This window comes from Acyrthosiphon pisum, chromosome A2 (genome assembly GCF_005508785.2).
Source record: "Acyrthosiphon pisum isolate AL4f chromosome A2, pea_aphid_22Mar2018_4r6ur, whole genome shotgun sequence".
Taxonomy (NCBI): Eukaryota; Metazoa; Arthropoda; class Insecta; order Hemiptera; family Aphididae; genus Acyrthosiphon; species Acyrthosiphon pisum.
In genome coordinates, this window is record NC_042495.1 from 43,705,475 (window position 1) to 43,722,661 (window position 17,187).

Sequence of the window (17,187 nt, forward strand, 5' to 3'; positions counted from 1 at the left end):
TTCTGCTTTTATCGATCTCAAAAGTATAATATAATCAGGCATCAGTGTCATCAGCTGTATATCCTGAAGAGTTTGTATGTTTAAACACGCCAATATCAAAAATCTCCTTATGTTTGTAAAGCGCATAGACTCCAAAACTATTCGAAAATATACCCAGATCTATACCCAAGTCCCAAAACTACTATAGATGGATTGCTCCTCTCGGTCGAATAAGTTCATAATGCGAGGACCGATACCAATTTGCCCATGAACTGAAAATTGAGATACATTAAAACCAAGATACACTCATACACCGATAGTGCAACGTATTTTATGTTTGTTTGTTTTTTCCCAGGCGAAGCCCGCGGGTTATTCACTAATTACAATACAATACAATTATTATTATTATGAATTATGAGAGTGTGAGTATCAGTGGCGTAATTTGGGCATGTTTGGGGGGGAATTGAAACATTGAAAAATTCCCAAAAATCGGTCTAAACTGCATTATTCAATATATTTGTGCAATATTCAATTTGCAATAGTGATTAGTAGAGCAAGGACTTTCATGCATTTGCATATTTTTTCTGGTTAACTTTATCGTATGCTTGTTAAGTACAAAATACATTTCATAACGTTTATGATGAAATACTCAAAGTTTTTAGTGCATATTTTTGCATATTTGGTCATTTTATGGTTTAAGGGGCATATTTTTGATTATAAGAGCATATTTTAAGCTTTTAGTGCATATTTTGATGGTCTGTCGAAAATCAAGCGCTTTGGTGAATATTTTTCATGAACTAAAGTCAACAATTGTTATAAACTCATAAAGACGATAAACGATAAATGTTTTTATAAAGTTGGATGACGATTATTCAGCTTCTATATTAAAAGTAAAAAATATTTTAGATGACCAACAATTAGACGCAAACTTGGTTTGTATTACAGCGAACTTTGGAATTATATCTAAATCGATTACCCAGCTTGAAAAACGTGAATTAAAAGTAGTCGATTCAATTAACATTTTAAACAAAATTATAGACGATATGAACATAATTGATACACAATCGAAGAGTATAAAATCAGTGGTGGAAAAACTTAAAAAAGTAATAAAAAAAAACAAAGGTTTCAATACGCTTCGTATAATTTCAAATATTTTAAATGGTACTGAGGAAAACATTGATGAATTAGGAGATTTGAATGCTAGTGAAATGGTTTACTTCAAATATGTTTTAAATTTAATTATAATATCATTATGGAAAGATTTTTTGATTTTTTACTGTGATTAAATAATATTTAATGCTGAATTACTATAACGTATATAGTATATGTTATAAAATTTCCCGGTGCTATGAACACATATAGGTAATCAAGTAACACTGTAATAGGTAACATGTATCATGTATGAGTTGTATAGGTACACGGTATATTTCATGAAACCTAAACGCCCGTCACCCGTGGACCGTGGTACATGCGTATTTGTGTAACAATGATTTTCTACATTCTACAAGACTGTTATTTTTTTTAAAGTTGTAGGTAGGTATATCTAATACCTATTTAGTATACACTTTACATATTAAATATTATGTATAATATTACGTTGGTTTTCGACCTACTCTAATAGAAACAATAATTAAATTGTAATTAAAAAAAAACCTTCGCATAATTTTTAATACCATGTAATTAAAGAATTAATGGGAGAATTCGACTTCTCTACACATTTTGGGTGGTCTATGAGGAAATCAATGTTGATTAAAAAATTAATGTTCTAATGTCTAATAGTTAATTAGTATATTATTTAATATGATCGTTTTGGAATACAAATTATATCTACTTGACATATTTTTCAGACCCGGATTTAATCGGATGAAGATAGCCAAATTTAGTAAAAAGCTTTTGTCCTTAGATTTTTATCAAGATCAGTTTTCTGCAATAATAATTGTTTTTGGTTTTTACCTTTTATCAGAAAGAATATTAATAAAAACAAAAAAAAATTGTTCTATGTTCTGTAGAACAAAAATACGCATATTTGGGTGTTGACTACACTGTTCTATGTGTAAAATTGATTGCAGTAGATAAGAATAAGCAAAATAAAGTATGTCCTCTGGGAAGGAAATAGGGTCTGAAAGAGTTAAGAGGATGTCCGCGTAATGTTAGTAATTTTTTCAAACCTACGTGTAATATAGATAAAACATATTCATGTAATATCGTTTTTTATGATTTTTTAATGGTATTATTATTAGAGTAAAATCATCTATATATATAAAAATGAATGTTTGTCTGTCTGTCTGTGTGTCCATATTACCATGGTAACCAGTTATATATTATTTTGAGATTTCCGATGGAATTTTTCGTATATAAATGGTTGCCATAGTAATATGTAAAACATATTGTTCATATAGAGTTGACATTTTTAATGGGAAACGAAGTGCACGGGATCAGCTATTTTTATATATATAGATAGATTATACCACTAGGGATAAGATAGGCAGCTAATTTTAAAATAAATAAGGGAGAGGACCAACCCCGGGAGGTGCTCAAAAAGAGATTTTGAGATTTCCGATGGACATTTTTGTTTATAAATAATGGTTGCTATGGGTTTTGAAGCTATAATAATAATAATTATTGGTTGCCGGGCAATGAAGTGCACGGGATCAGCTAGTCTATCAAACAAATAATAGAAGATAATATTTTGGAGGGTTTGCTCCTTTGACTCATCGGTTTTATATTGTATTATTATTTGATTTTATATTAGCCTTAAAAATTTTAAAAATAAAAAAAAATATTGAAAATTTAAATTGATATTAAATTGTTTTCAGACAATATTTAGACAAATCCAATATGTCATACACTCAAAAATATTTATCACTTACTCAAAAACATAAAACAAATATTATGCGTCAATACGATTTTTCAGTATTGCGCGTGGACCACAGAGAAAAAGCAAACAATGCGCTGACACCTTCATAAATAATATTATGACATGTGGCATAATATGTAAATATTTTTATTCAATATTAATAAGTAAGACGTCGTAGAAATCACCTAAAATTAATAATTAGTACAGGTATAAAGTTATAAATGGTTGTTTTTGTAAAGAATATAATTATTAATAATTTGTCACTTCTTCAGTGACAATCAATCGATGTAGGTGATTTTTATTATCCGAACAATTACTGATTAATTGTGTAAATAAATTAGATTAAATTGTCTACAAATTCGAAACTTTGTTTCAAACAAAGTTCAACAAACTCAATTGTATCAATGAACACAAAAAATCATAAATAAATACGTACCTATAGATAGGTACTATCAAAAGCATAGATAAAGATAAAATATGGACTTTTTTAAAAATATTTTTAATTTTTTGTTAGATAATATAATTAATTTTAATTTATATTCTATATTATACTGTTCGCTGTCCAGTTTACAAGATAATTTTGTTAATATGTCCCTGCTTATATTATAGTGTATTATCATGCTAATTAATGTTTCGTCAGAGTTTGGTAAACTGCAGTCACAAATTAATAAATATGACAATATAATAAAATATTATACTATAGTGCTATACATAATAACAAAGGTTGGCAAGTTAATGAAAATAATTAACTCAAGTTAAGTTAAGTTAAGAGGACACAAGATCGATAAGTTAAAAGTTAACAATTAATAAATTATAAATTTAACTCGATAAGTTAAAAGTTAATATAGAAAAAAATATTAACTTAACTCAGTTTAAAAAAAGTTAATCTTTTTTTTTTAATTAGCATGTAAATTACATAAAGAGTGAATGTGACTTTCTAGTTTCTAATTTATAAATTATAAAAAACAATTTTATTGAACTTGTATCATAATGTACACTGCATACCCTTTTACTTTTACTTTACTATTATTTATTAATTTAAACTGTACTCATCTCAAATAAATAATTTAACAAATATATTTTTTTATATCTTATAGCAATTGAATGTCATAATACGTGAAGATGAGTACATGACCTTCATGTGTGATAGTAATATCATGTAGACTCTTCTGCCAATTGTTCTATTTTTCTTTTAACCCTTCGGATCGCTTTGTTTTATTTTATTTATTTTTTTTTAATTTTTGCCATTCATTAAATATAATTTCAATTTTATATAATTATTTTAATTATTTTAATTATTTTATAATTTAAATTTATACATTGTATAAATCAAATATTTCAAAATGTTTTTAACTTGATGGTTTTTTTTAAATCAACTGAGAAAAGCTAAGTTATTTCAACTGTAAATTAAACTAGTTAAGTTCATAAGTTCATTAGAAAATAAACTAATTAGTTAAGTTAAAAAGTTAAAAAAATATTAACTTTTTAACTTAACTTTAACTTTCTAACTAGTTAATGCCCACCTTTGCATAATAATATGTGTATTGAATTATAGACATTATACCTTTGGCTTTATCTATTATAATCTATAAAATAGACTATAATTAGAAAATAATATAGGTTGGCATGTAAATAAATATTATATTGTGATTTACGGGCCCAGCCACCCAGGTCATAGCTGAGGTGTACCGTATTGTATATTATGTGAAAATCGTGAAATATAACATTATATCTCCTCCTCGCCAACTTTTTTGGAAAAAGACAAAAGTTATAATTTCCCAGCTTAAAAACTGAACGGTTATAATATGATTTACTAGGCGTTGTCGTAACAGAATAGTATTATTGCCTATATGGGTACAAACGTACAATATAATTACCTATATGTATATAATATCTACGTACCAAGTGCGAACACTGCATAATTTATATACAGGTTGATCGCAACGCTCTTAAATAGGCAACTCGGTCAATATAGCAGCACGCGGGTCAATCAATTATTATGTATTATACTTCCACTTGAACATCATTCATAATAAAACATTAAAACACTCACTGAAGGTTTTTAGTTACAAATACGTTAACAGCAGTATAGCACGTAAGATATGAAGATGCTTAGCTATAGTAATAAACTTATAAAACATACCTACTTATAATTTATGACAATAACAATATTATAGGTAATACTGTAATAGGTACCTATATACATTGTGAACATTGAATTATAATTTAAAACAAAATACTACAAATTAACATATTATTATATTTAATTATTTATTATATATATGGTTTTGCTTATGACTATAACATATTATGTAAGTACGTGGAAAATCAAAAATCACCTGTGGAAAACGCAATTTCCATCTTACATAATTGTACCTATATAATATATATTATTATTATACTACTATCTTAGGTAAAAATAACCTAGTTTTATTACAAAAAAAAAGAGTTGACTCTACCAACGATTTATCATCAGCATAATATTACAATGTTTAATTATTTTATTTAACAAATTTTGTTATCCGTTAAGAGGACGTTACAAATACAGGTGTTGTCTCCGTCTTAAAAATGTAAAACATTGCAATAATTGTTTCACACGGGTAAGAACCACTAAGGTTATAGCCCAAGTCAAGCAACCAAATTTTCACACTAGAAAGAAGAAAACATTGACTGTGCAACGTTGTTTTTAATATTTCGATAAAACAAATACGAAAAAAGTTTTTATTGTATAAAGATTCATTAATGTTGAGTTTTTCAAACTTGAATAACTTTTTTTTTAAGTTCTAAATAAAATAAAAATGTTTCACAGTGAATGTTTTCCTATTTATAGTATGGGAATTTGGTTACTTGGCTCGGACTACCACGATAAATATCGTGCTAACACGAACCTAAGTGGTTCTTACTCGCGTAAAAAATAGTTAGTTTTACATATTTTGAAAGACGGAAACAACAACTATAAAAACTATATAAATATATATAACTATATAAATATATAAATATATATAACTATATAAATATATATAACTATATAATTTTATATAACTCTATTGTATTATAATATAACTATATAAACGCACGGGTGTAGCGTCCTATATTATTACATATTTTCTATACTGTAACGCTATCTAGTGACCAGGTGGAAACCGAACCTCAGTTATAGACAGAATCGATAACTGATCATTCTACGAGGTGACGGTCGGCGCATGAATGGATAGTATATAAGCGACGAAATCGACTCATGTCGGACGTGAGGTCTGGTGCGTGGAACTGCCCGAAATCGCCGTATGGTGAAACTTTGAAATTGTGATACGTTAATCGTTTGAGGTGGGGGAAACCGGTCATGCTGGCAGTCGCGGTGGCTGTTGTTGTTGTTGCTGTTGTTGTTGTATGATTGACGGGGGTTGCCGCAAGTGCCGTGTAGAGTGCCAGCGGAACTTATCTTCGTGTCTGAGAGTTCGCGCTGTGTGCTTCACTTGGCGGAACCCAGTTTAACCGTAATCACCGAACCTCTTGTGGTTGACACACACCCCTGCCATGCGTTCCCCTCCTCTTTACCACTGTCATGCATACATGTACAGTGCGCTCCATGGTGGAGCCCGTCCGCAGACGTGCGGTACCCACGTCGTTTGTAAATCGCAGTTTCACGTGCAATCTTTCGACCTCCACAAAAATTTTTGGAATTTTTTTCAAGTTTTCAAATTCAATTTTTGTTTGATTTCATCACAAATCCTATAAACTTAGACTAATTTAATTTTTTAAACATTTTTTTTTTTTAAATATTAATTGTTTTACTAAATGTAAATATTCTGGAGTACGAACAAGTAAATTTCGAAAATGTAAATAATAATCTATATAAATATCTATAGAACTAAATTAATATTATATAAATCTTTATAATATTATCTTAGGTCTTTTAGAGTTTAGTTTAATATCAATATCTGTGGAATCTGTGGTAAATTCACAGATTTTTATACACTGTCTGTGTGGCTAAATAAAATATTATGTTAATTTTATCCTTATCTACAACCGTGTTCCGGATGATAAAGATATGTGATAACGGCAGCGTGATACCATAAATATATATAATAATATTATTTTATGCATGATACTAAATGCTCAATTATTGATAAACGGATTGCGGCGATTGAAAATATTGAAAACGCCGGCTAACTGCTAAGTAATAAATAATAATTCACTTCTTATAAGTATTAAGTATGCCGTCGGCAGTCGCCTACATCGACGTACTTACAAATTTCCCATGTAAAAAAAACTATTTCTACTAACCTACTCGACTTCTGATCCTTCCGAATATTTTTCACATAAATTTTAATTCAATAAATTACATTTTTATTATAATGGTATATAAGAATATTATAACAATATAGTGGGTACTTTATAGTCGTAGAGTGTGGTGGACCCATATAATATGTGGCAAACGTTAGGCAATAGGTACTTACACTGTTACATTTCATATTATATTTTGATTTATTCTATAATTATTTTTATTTTATTTAAATTTACCACTTAATATTACGGCTGTTGCCATGGAAATATATTATAATAATATTTATGGGTTTTGTCACGAATTGCAATAAAGTTATTGATTACTTTCTTTTGTTTAAGTATTGTAGGTAGTACCTAGTACCTACCCTACTTTAGGTACTCACGAATTTTTTCAGTTTTATTTTAGACTGTTGTAGAAATATTTGAAAAATAAAATATCAATAAATTAATAATTTTCACAAATTGTTTAATTTTATTATTATTGAGAATAATAAGCCTGTCGGCCACAACCTGCTAGACTTCCTACCTACTATAACCAATTTTGGCCATCTCAATTCTTAACACAAGTTACAAGTTACAACTGTATTCATTTATACGGGTCATTCCCATTACATAGTATTTACCTATTATAATATATCGGTATGTATTTATAATAAAAAAATTGCACGAACAGAATTATTTGCGTACGCTTAAAACTTAAAACTTCAATTGCGTTGTAACGACAAATATCAGCATGAATACAATTTATAATACAATTTTAAAAATACCTATATAATATATTTATATAGGTAATTACATTTTCATTATAATAAAATGTACCGGTGGAATGCGGATGTCGTTATAATTTTGAAAGGAACCGATTTCCTTGCAAAGATTGGTTTACTAAATTTGGACGAATGATTGCTTAGATACCTACTTAATTTTGCAAGAAAATTAAAAAAAGGTGCTTCTCCTAAGACTAATCAATTTTATATCTGTAGAAAATATGGTAAATGCCAGCATAATATAAGACTTTATTAATTTTACTTCCCTAAAAGATTTTTTAACTGCTCTGAAACTATAATATTCTAAAATGTAAATACTTTAATACTATATAACCTAACTTGAATATAATACCAACATTAATTAATTAATATTTAATAAAATATGATTTTGCTATTACCTAGGGTAATTTTTTTAATGTATTTTTAGTAATTAATAAGTAGTACCTATTTTTATTACTATATTGCATCATTTATGGTAACATTATGCAAGAACTATAATATATTATATTAATATAAATTTCATAATTTTTATCGTTGATACTTGATAATGTTAACACTTAACAGTAAATTATACTATTGATAACATTAAAAACACTGGAATTTATTTTTTAAATTGCTCTCTTAATGGCAGACAGTCTGTATTCTTGATAGGTAGGTAGATACCTATCTATATATTATACAATATTGGACTCACATTCGATTATATCAAATAATTATTATTCATATTCAGCAAGGTATATAACTACGATGAATGAAAACCAATTGGATACAAGTAACAAGCTCAATCCTATTTCAATTAATGGACCTAGACATTATTCAACTTCATTAATAGTAAGTTTGATTTCACTACGTTTTATGTTATATTTCTGTATGCAAATGTAGGTAATTCAATTTTCACAATATTTATCTGTTATATTATTGTTTGATTATACTAGAATACTTGATTTCAAAGAGTCGTATGTACTTATAGTTCAAACATAAGTAAATCTATTTGGATTGTGTAGAGTGTATTTTCATTTAATTATTTATAATAACTAAAACTGTTCCTGTATTTAAAACAAAAACTGTTTAAAGTATTAAATATATTTTATATCACGTATGTACCTAGGGACTGCAAGTTATGAAAAAAAAAATGTAACTTTTAGTTTTGGTTTTTAATTATACGTATTATATCAACTAAGCTTTTAGATTTTTAATCCATTAAAAGTTCATGTAAGTACAAAATTCAAATATAAATTTTAGAATTTTTTGCTTTAGTTACAGTTAAAATTTAAAATTTATAAAATTTATTCTGTGATAGTAAATACTAAACAATATATAAGAATATTTTTTTATTTAATTCAGTTACTCAGGTATACTATATATTATATTAGGAGACCCAATGACGTAAAGTAATACTATAAAATTGTTTTGATGTTTGTTACAACTTATTAGGTATTTAATACTACCTATACCGAAAAATATATTAAATTATCAAACATTAGATAAAAGTACACATTATTAATTATCAACAGTAAATTATTATTTTATATTTATGTACTTATTGTTATCTTGTGTTTTGGTTAAACATATTATTTAATTTATAATTATTATAGTAGATAAATTCATTGGTAAAAATCTGTTAATTTATTTTAGGCTGGTGCTGTAGCTGGAACTGTTGTTGATATTGCATTATTTCCATTAGATACTTTAAAAACTAGATTACAAAGCCAATATGGATTTATTCAGTCTGGTGGTTTCAGAGGCATTTATAAAGGACTAACGCCGACTATTATTGGTGCCCCTTTTACAGGTAAAATATTTGTTGTAGCCATTACTTTTATACAAAACAATTGAAACCAATGTGTTTTTAGCGGGATTGTTTTTTGGCACTTATGACGGTTTTAAAAATCTATTTCCTTCTGTATCAAACAATACTGCTCCATTAGTTCATTTATGCGCAGGAATCGTTGGTGAAGTGGTATACTACATTTTAATTATATTGTATTATTTCACGTTAAATATTAACATTCAAGTATAATTATTTTTAATGATATATGTATATTACTATTGGATATTTATATACAATATATATACAGGGTGATTCCCCAAGCATGCTCATCCTCATTTTTTCCTTTAGTAATACATTTATTAAAATTATGATTTTTTGGAATTTTCAAAAATACTCAAATATTTTTTTCAAATTATTGAATTAGTTTTTACTTACTACTTAAGCAGTGTCCTATCGCAATATAAACTTTTGTTTTTCAAACGTGAACCCTTCCCCCCTTTTTTTACAGTAAATTATTAAGTGGATAAGTTTCTTAAATATGTTGATATACCTAATTCAAAATGTAAACAAATTTTTATTATTCTATTCAAATGTTTATAATAAGGATAATAGGACAAAAATATAAAATAGATGTAATATTGGATCTAGTATTTACTACACTTGGACCATTTTCACTATTTTTTAATTCTGATGGTGCTTTAATAGTTAAAATGCTTTAACTACAATTTTCAGATCACCATTTCTCTGATATCTTCCAAACGCATTATTTTGGACCTATTATCCTTAATTTCTTAGTGCTCAAAGTTAAATAACTAATAAATAAAACATAAAGCATTCAAATTTTGATTCTGATACATCAGCATATTTAAAAAAATTATCTGCTAAATAATTCACTGTAGAAAAGGGTTCTTATTTGAAAAACGGAGGTTTGTATCTCCACAGAATACTTATTAAGTAGTACAAAAAACTTGAGAATCAAGTCCTAATGTATATTTAAAAATTCCAAAAATCAGATTTAGAATAACTGCATTACTGAAGAAATTAAATGGGTGCGCATGCTTTGTGAATCACTCTGTATATTCCATATTCCGATGCTATTAATTACACAGGTTTGTTGTTCAACCAAAGTACCCATAGAAATAGTAAAACAAAGGCGTCAAGCATCGCCAAATCAAGAATCTATTTTAAAAATCATAAGAAATGCGTATGCTAACGAGGGAATTTTTGGGTTTTATCGTGGTTACTGGACAACTGTTATGCGTGATGTACCATTCTCTATGTTGCAACTTCCAATATGGGAATACTTAAAAAAAGAGTACAGGATTTTTACTGGTAAACCTCTTACAACATTAGAAGTTGCTTTATGCGGTTCTATATCAGGTTATTATTTTTAATTGTTTACAGCTACATTACTCCATTTGTTTGTTAACAATTACATTTTCATATTAACTTTGTTTTATAGGAGGCATAGCTGCTGCTTTGACTACACCCATTGACGTAACAAAAACACAAATTATGTTAGCAAATAGTGCAGTGGATCAAAATTTCTCAATAGTTTTTAAGAACATATACAAAAAAAAAGGACTAAATGGGTACTTGATATATTTATATACTTTCCCACGGTTTATAACTTATAATATTGTATTCAGATAAAAAGAAACACAGTGGCAATAAGAGTTAACAAAGCTATGTTTCATAGAGATCACTTATTTAATTCATTTTTTCTAGGACAATGTCCATATTAATTTTGATGATCTATTAATTAGTGACATATTATGAGAAATTATTTCTATAAAAGAAAAAAATGAATCGCAGAGTACTATATATATATATATATTATTGATATCCCATCATTTGAGCGAGTCATAGATCAAAAAATTTATTGAGTACTACCACATTGATTTAGGGCTTGTTTGTTTTTATTGTTAAGCGAGTACTGAAGTCTGAAGTGTTACCTAGTATAAGTCACAACATGTTTGTTATTATTATTTCATGTTATTCAGTCCATTTATTAAATACAGTTTGGAATTAAATCATATTTCTATGTTGCTTAGCTTTAAAGAAACTGCTATACAATTTTTGCCAAAAAGCATTAATCCTTTTTTTTTTGTAATGTTTGCCAATCTGTGTGGAGGCATATCTAAGAAAATGGACTCTTGATGTGAAATTCCAGGAACATGTTGAGTATTTATGTGTTTGCATATATTATTATTACTATTATTATTGTATTATTAACAGCAATTTCACATATTATAACAGATATGGTAAAAAGTATGCATGTGAGTAGTTAGAACACAATAGGACAAATGTACATAAGAAAGTTATTATTCAGAAAAACAGAGTGCTAAATATACATATAATAGTTAAATGATAATTAAGTACTAGTGGTTGTGTGGCCCAAGGATTAATTATTATTTGCAGCTCTTAGCATACGATGCAGAGTATGGTTGTGCCCAAAAAGTCTTATGTCTTATGTCTACATAGAATCGGGATTGATTTCTAGAAGAATGAGAAGGGACTCTAAAAGGTACGGCGTCAAGGAGTTCGGGAACTCTGTTATTATCTGTCGTTATTGGTATATTTGATATACATTTCACATTGAAAATGAATAAATATTACTTATTTTAATTGTAACTACATTTATTTTCCTAATCACTACAACACCACTTGGTTGTTTAAATTTATTTATTTTTAATTACACCCAAAAGTTGTATGCTCTATTTTCAAAGATTTATAAATCTTGTAAACATTTAGTTATAATTATTAATATTATATTATATTTACGGTTTCAGATTGTTTGCCGGTTTTCTTCCAAGAGTCATATTTATAATGATTGGTGGAGCTTTATTTTTTGGTGTATATGAGAAAACGTGTAGGGAAATTGAAGATAAAAATAAAAATATAATTTGAACATATTTAATAGTACCTATATTCATGTTGTACTCTTCTAATTTTTCATTGTTACCAATAATTGTTATAGTTATTTAATTATTAAAACAAAATAAATAAATCTTAAATGTTTATAATTTGTATGTAATACATTAATCTGATGATGATGTTGATCCATAATCTGCAGACACAAGTGATGCCGTGGAAAAATTATTAGTACTAGCAACTGGTAATATTTCTGTTTTCGTTGTAATAGTTGATTGAATGATGCCCACATTAAGACACTTTTTTGGTTTATTAGGGTCTAGCTTAGGAGTTTTGCGAAGCCCATGAATAAACTTTTTTCGTCTGGTTTTCGTACCTTTTTAGGACAAAAAGTAAACACATATTAAATAATGCTACTCGGAAAATTCTTTAATTTATCAATACTATGCGCATCACACATATATATTTTTAAACTCTATTTTAAATATTAACAATCTGTAAATTTAATATTTACAATAAACATAATATTATTTGTGCAATTATGTGATATGACTTGATATACATGGAAAAAGCAGCTATTTCCTATACAGCAACATTTTAATGCATATTATTTAAGATATTTCTTGAATCAATGATGTGTAAATTAATGTTTTCCTAATATTATGCATATTTATTATTGTAAAATAGTAAACAATTGATTTGTAGTGACAAACTATTAACTGAGTAAACAAAAAGCAAATGGTATTTTGTAAATAATATGTTATGTTAAAAGTTTTTTTTAAAGTGTAAACAACCATAATGAGTTTTCAAAAAACAATAAAATAAAATGTATTCTTACTATCAGAAGTTTGATAGCTTAATAGTTTAGCAATTCTTATATCTTCTTCAACTTCATCTACTAATGGAATACTTAATGATAGTCTTTCTTTTAATTCATTGTCATGTTTTTCTTTCACAGCTAATTTCTGTTTTTTTGTCTGAAAATTGGACAGGTTAGTTATTATTATAAGATTACAATGTCTATGAATAAAAAATAATATAGTTTTTCTGTAGGTATAAAAGTTAATCAATTTGCTACATTTGCATTATTTGTATTTATTTTTTGTGCATCATAGTATCTATATATAGGCTTAAGGGGGCTGGAGCAACCATTTTTTGCATACTTTTAGCTCAATAAGCAAAAGAAAATTAAACATAGTTCCAGTAGCACAATTTCAATTTTGAAAAGTAAATTTAGTTTGTATTCCTCTTTTCTAAGTTCACTCGGAAGTGGATTCTTATATTTTTCATTTCGTTGCTATCTCCAACTAAGTCAAGTCTAAGTTTATTTTGATAAAAATATAAAATTAGCATGCATCATATTAGGTATATTAACTAAAAATAAAATTGTAAATCTACTTCCGAGCAAACCTAGAAAATAGACGAACGAATACGCTCATTTTTTCAAAACTAATATAAGTCAATCAAAACAAGGTGAATTTTTATTCCTATTTTGGTACTGTTTACATCAAATTTCTGCCCTACAGCCGGAGCAAAAGTATTTTCTTCTTGTTCATTGACTTGTACATGCACGTACAGGTGTTAGAACATATCTAAGAACTTTAGTACGATAAATATTACGAAAATACAAAATAAATCGTAAATCTGGGAATTCAAATTTTGTTGCGAAAAGTGCAATGACAAATTACACACACTAATGTTCATTTACTTCTCCCACATTGACACAATCAAAAAGTACATGTAATATTAAATGCCTAAACATACTCCTTAAAACATGGTATGCTCCTCTTATGTACATGGTTATTTTGTTTCAAAATATTATTTTTTGTTTATTGAAATGTGTTAATATGTAATGAAAAGTTACATCTATTGAATTTTTAAATTAATATTAACCTAATATACAAAATGAGAAATGTGTAGTCATTTAGTTTCAAACTTACTCTTAACTGTTGTCTTAATAATGAATTAGCAGAAAAATCATCATTCCATTTAGCATCTTGTGCATCATGAAGCTTAACTAATATTGGAGCTGCCTTTTTAGCCTTGTCTATATCTTCAGTACCATGTTCAAGTTTAAACATAGCATCATCAAACAACCGTTTACTCGTATCCTTATCCTCTGGGACAATTTGTTCATTTTCAAAGGGATCCCATCGATTTTCTTGTCGGCGAGCACCACTTACAATTACATAATCTAAATTCTATTTTTATTTCAAAGAAATTCAGAAATTTTTTTAATTATAAAGATATTTCATAGTTTATTATTACCCCAGGATCAGTTTTAATTTCAAAATGGTTATTACAAAGATGACATTTCATTCGGAATTGATAAACTGGCGTTGAATAATACATCCCAATTTTCTTTTTTTCAGCATTATACCTAAATATTTAAATTAATTAATTACATTGTTTCAATCAATAGGATATTTATCATACCGAACACCCATTCCAATGTGATTATTGCATCCATCACACCATATGTTGTATGGCATTTCAAAACGTATTATTAAGATGCCCAAATGAAGTTTTTTGGCCCGTTCTCTTAAGGCATGAGTTCCTTTAAATTTATTCAATCCCCCTACTGCAGGATTATAATCTGGCGGGTAGTACTTATTTTGTCCTTTACGTTCACCCATCTTGTTTGGTGGTAATAATCAAATTAATATTATCTGTAATATAAAAAACTAAATAATATTTTTTGACTTCTGTAAGTGTTTTTAAAATTTGGTAGCAATATTAAAGAATATGTAAATGATTAATAATAAATAATACATATTTTCTAAATACCAACTTAAGTGGATGCTACACAACCATTTGTTGTCTTTGTTTTACAAGTGCGTAACATAGCAAATTTACCCTCAGGAAAACGCACTTTGCTTCTGTAGTTTAAAAATTAGAGTGAATCAATCTATTATGAAACTTGAAAGTAAGTACATTATCTGTGTTTGTATTATGATTTTTTATGATAGTTAAATTTTTTTAGCAAGTCATGAGTAGGTATATAATATAGCGTAAATTAAAAACACTCATAACTCACTTGAAAACGGAATAATCGTAAAAAATCAACATATGAACACAAATAATGTTCTTACCATCGAGTTTCATAAGAGGATTCACTCTAATTTTAAACTAAATGAGTTTAACATGATCTGCTGAGCGTACATTTGCAATGTTATGCACTTGTAAGACGGAGACAACAAATATCTGTGTAGTGTCCTCTCAAGAATGTATGTATTTGTGTCTATTTTATACTACCTACTTACAATAAATAAAAATGCGTTAAAATAACAATTATTTACAAAACCAAAATTAAAAGCAAGAAAAGTTATAAAAGTTTGCTATAATATTATTTATTACTTATTATCAATTATCACGGCTATCGATTTACTATCAGAAATTTCTGTGCTATTATCACAGAAAATACCACGGTCTTAGATTATTATAGGAAAATACTGTGCCACTTGCCCTGCAACCACGGACTATACGTTACTTTATATATCTGTGAAGTAGATAACAGCTTACAGAATAGAGTATTATTTCATTTTTCATCTATTCTTTTATGAGCGTGATGTAACTTTAGAAATTAGGACCAACTTTTTTATAAGATCTAAGTTATTCCGTTATTTAATAGTAAAATAATTTTAAAATTACACAATATTATATAGTTATTTAAACCTATCACATTTTATACTACTAAAACAAGTATTTTGATATGTTATATTTATAAGTATACCTACGACATACCTATAAATAATTATTAGATAAGTTTAATTTAATTAAGCACAGACATTTCAGTTTTTAGTACACATGAATAATCCAGGTTCCTTTGCTGGTAAATACAATATTTATATTTTTTACTTACATTTAAACAGGGTTTTTTTTAGTGTGCAGTGATACACATTTTGCGCAGTGAGAAAAGTAATTGTGCAGTGAAAATTATTACTTTGTGCAGTGCAAAAAAAGAATTTCAGGATGATATATTATATTGTACATTATAAAACAATAATTTAGTAAACTTCAAAATAAAAAAATAAATGTTTCTATTAAAATTAAAAATTGTTTATAGGTATTATTCATAATTATACTATTTTTTTTTAAAACAAAAAAAATATCTACCACCTTTAAGCACATGCTTGTGGTGGTGATAGATAGTTATATAATATAATAATTAATATGAACAATTTAATTATAAATAAGAAAAGTGGACAAGAACTGAATAATCAATCTATACAATTAGAATACTTATAAACTAAATTTAAATTACAACAGTTAAATATAATCTGAAATCTTTCAAGTATTAAAAATAACCAAATCTGAATTTCTTTTTTATTTCTATAGTTATACGATTGCCTTCTGTATAGAATATGTCCCTTTTTATATTTACTGGCGTTGAGTTGTACTTTTTGGACCTAGATAATCTATGCATTTTTGACCAAACACTTTTCTAAAATACTCCATTCTGACATCAAATGTCCTATTTTCTCTTTTAATAACCTTATTCATATCCAGAAAGGATTCAAAGTTTTTAATTATATATCTATAAAATAGTTATTTTTTTATATACAGACTTAAATGGTAACATATCTAATATCTTAAAGTTGAACCAATTAAAGTATTTTTACTTAAACATATACTAGCAATTTTTCTTTGTAAAAGTT

General features: G+C 27.1%; 3 protein-coding genes across 6 annotated transcripts in view; 2 read left to right on the top strand and 1 right to left on the bottom strand.

Moving 5' to 3' along the window:
* The first annotated feature begins 6,653 nt into the window (after positions 1–6,653).
* Positions 6,654–12,681, top strand: LOC100167012 (S-adenosylmethionine mitochondrial carrier protein). 3 transcript variants are annotated; one of them, XM_008189354.2, is made up of 7 exons: positions 6,654–6,672; positions 8,615–8,715; positions 9,520–9,676; positions 9,738–9,844; positions 10,765–11,035; positions 11,118–11,247; positions 12,448–12,681. In XM_008189354.2, the coding sequence occupies exons 2-7, from the start codon at positions 8,632–8,634 to the stop codon at positions 12,563–12,565; spliced, it is 867 nt and encodes a 288-aa protein (XP_008187576.1). In that variant the 5' UTR covers positions 6,654–6,672; positions 8,615–8,631; the 3' UTR covers positions 12,566–12,681.
* Ccdc130 (coiled-coil domain containing 130) lies at positions 11,965–15,888 on the bottom strand. 2 transcript variants are annotated; one of them, NM_001162341.2, is made up of 6 exons: positions 15,793–15,888; positions 14,966–15,198; positions 14,798–14,909; positions 14,470–14,730; positions 13,368–13,506; positions 11,965–12,905 (listed from the first exon to the last, which is right to left on the bottom strand). In NM_001162341.2, exons 2-6 carry the CDS (start codon positions 15,163–15,165, stop codon positions 12,697–12,699), a joined length of 921 nt encoding a protein of 306 aa, NP_001155813.1. In that variant the 5' UTR covers positions 15,166–15,198; positions 15,793–15,888; the 3' UTR covers positions 11,965–12,696. The 2 variants fall into 2 exon arrangements, with proteins under 2 accessions (NP_001155813.1, XP_029344814.1); XM_029488954.1 differs by lacking the exon at positions 15,793–15,888 and adding an exon at positions 15,321–15,466 and having other exon boundaries at positions 12,697–12,905.
* A 177-nt stretch (positions 15,889–16,065) lies between these two features.
* The window catches only part of LOC100162911 (DNA excision repair protein ERCC-1), a 3,288-nt gene continuing 2,166 nt past the window's right edge, over positions 16,066–17,187 (top strand). The window contains exon 1 of the mRNA XM_001944235.5: positions 16,066–16,361. Within this exon, the coding sequence (XP_001944270.1) occupies positions 16,337–16,361 (25 nt within the window). The 5' untranslated portion in view covers positions 16,066–16,336. The remainder of the gene's footprint in view (positions 16,362–17,187) is intronic.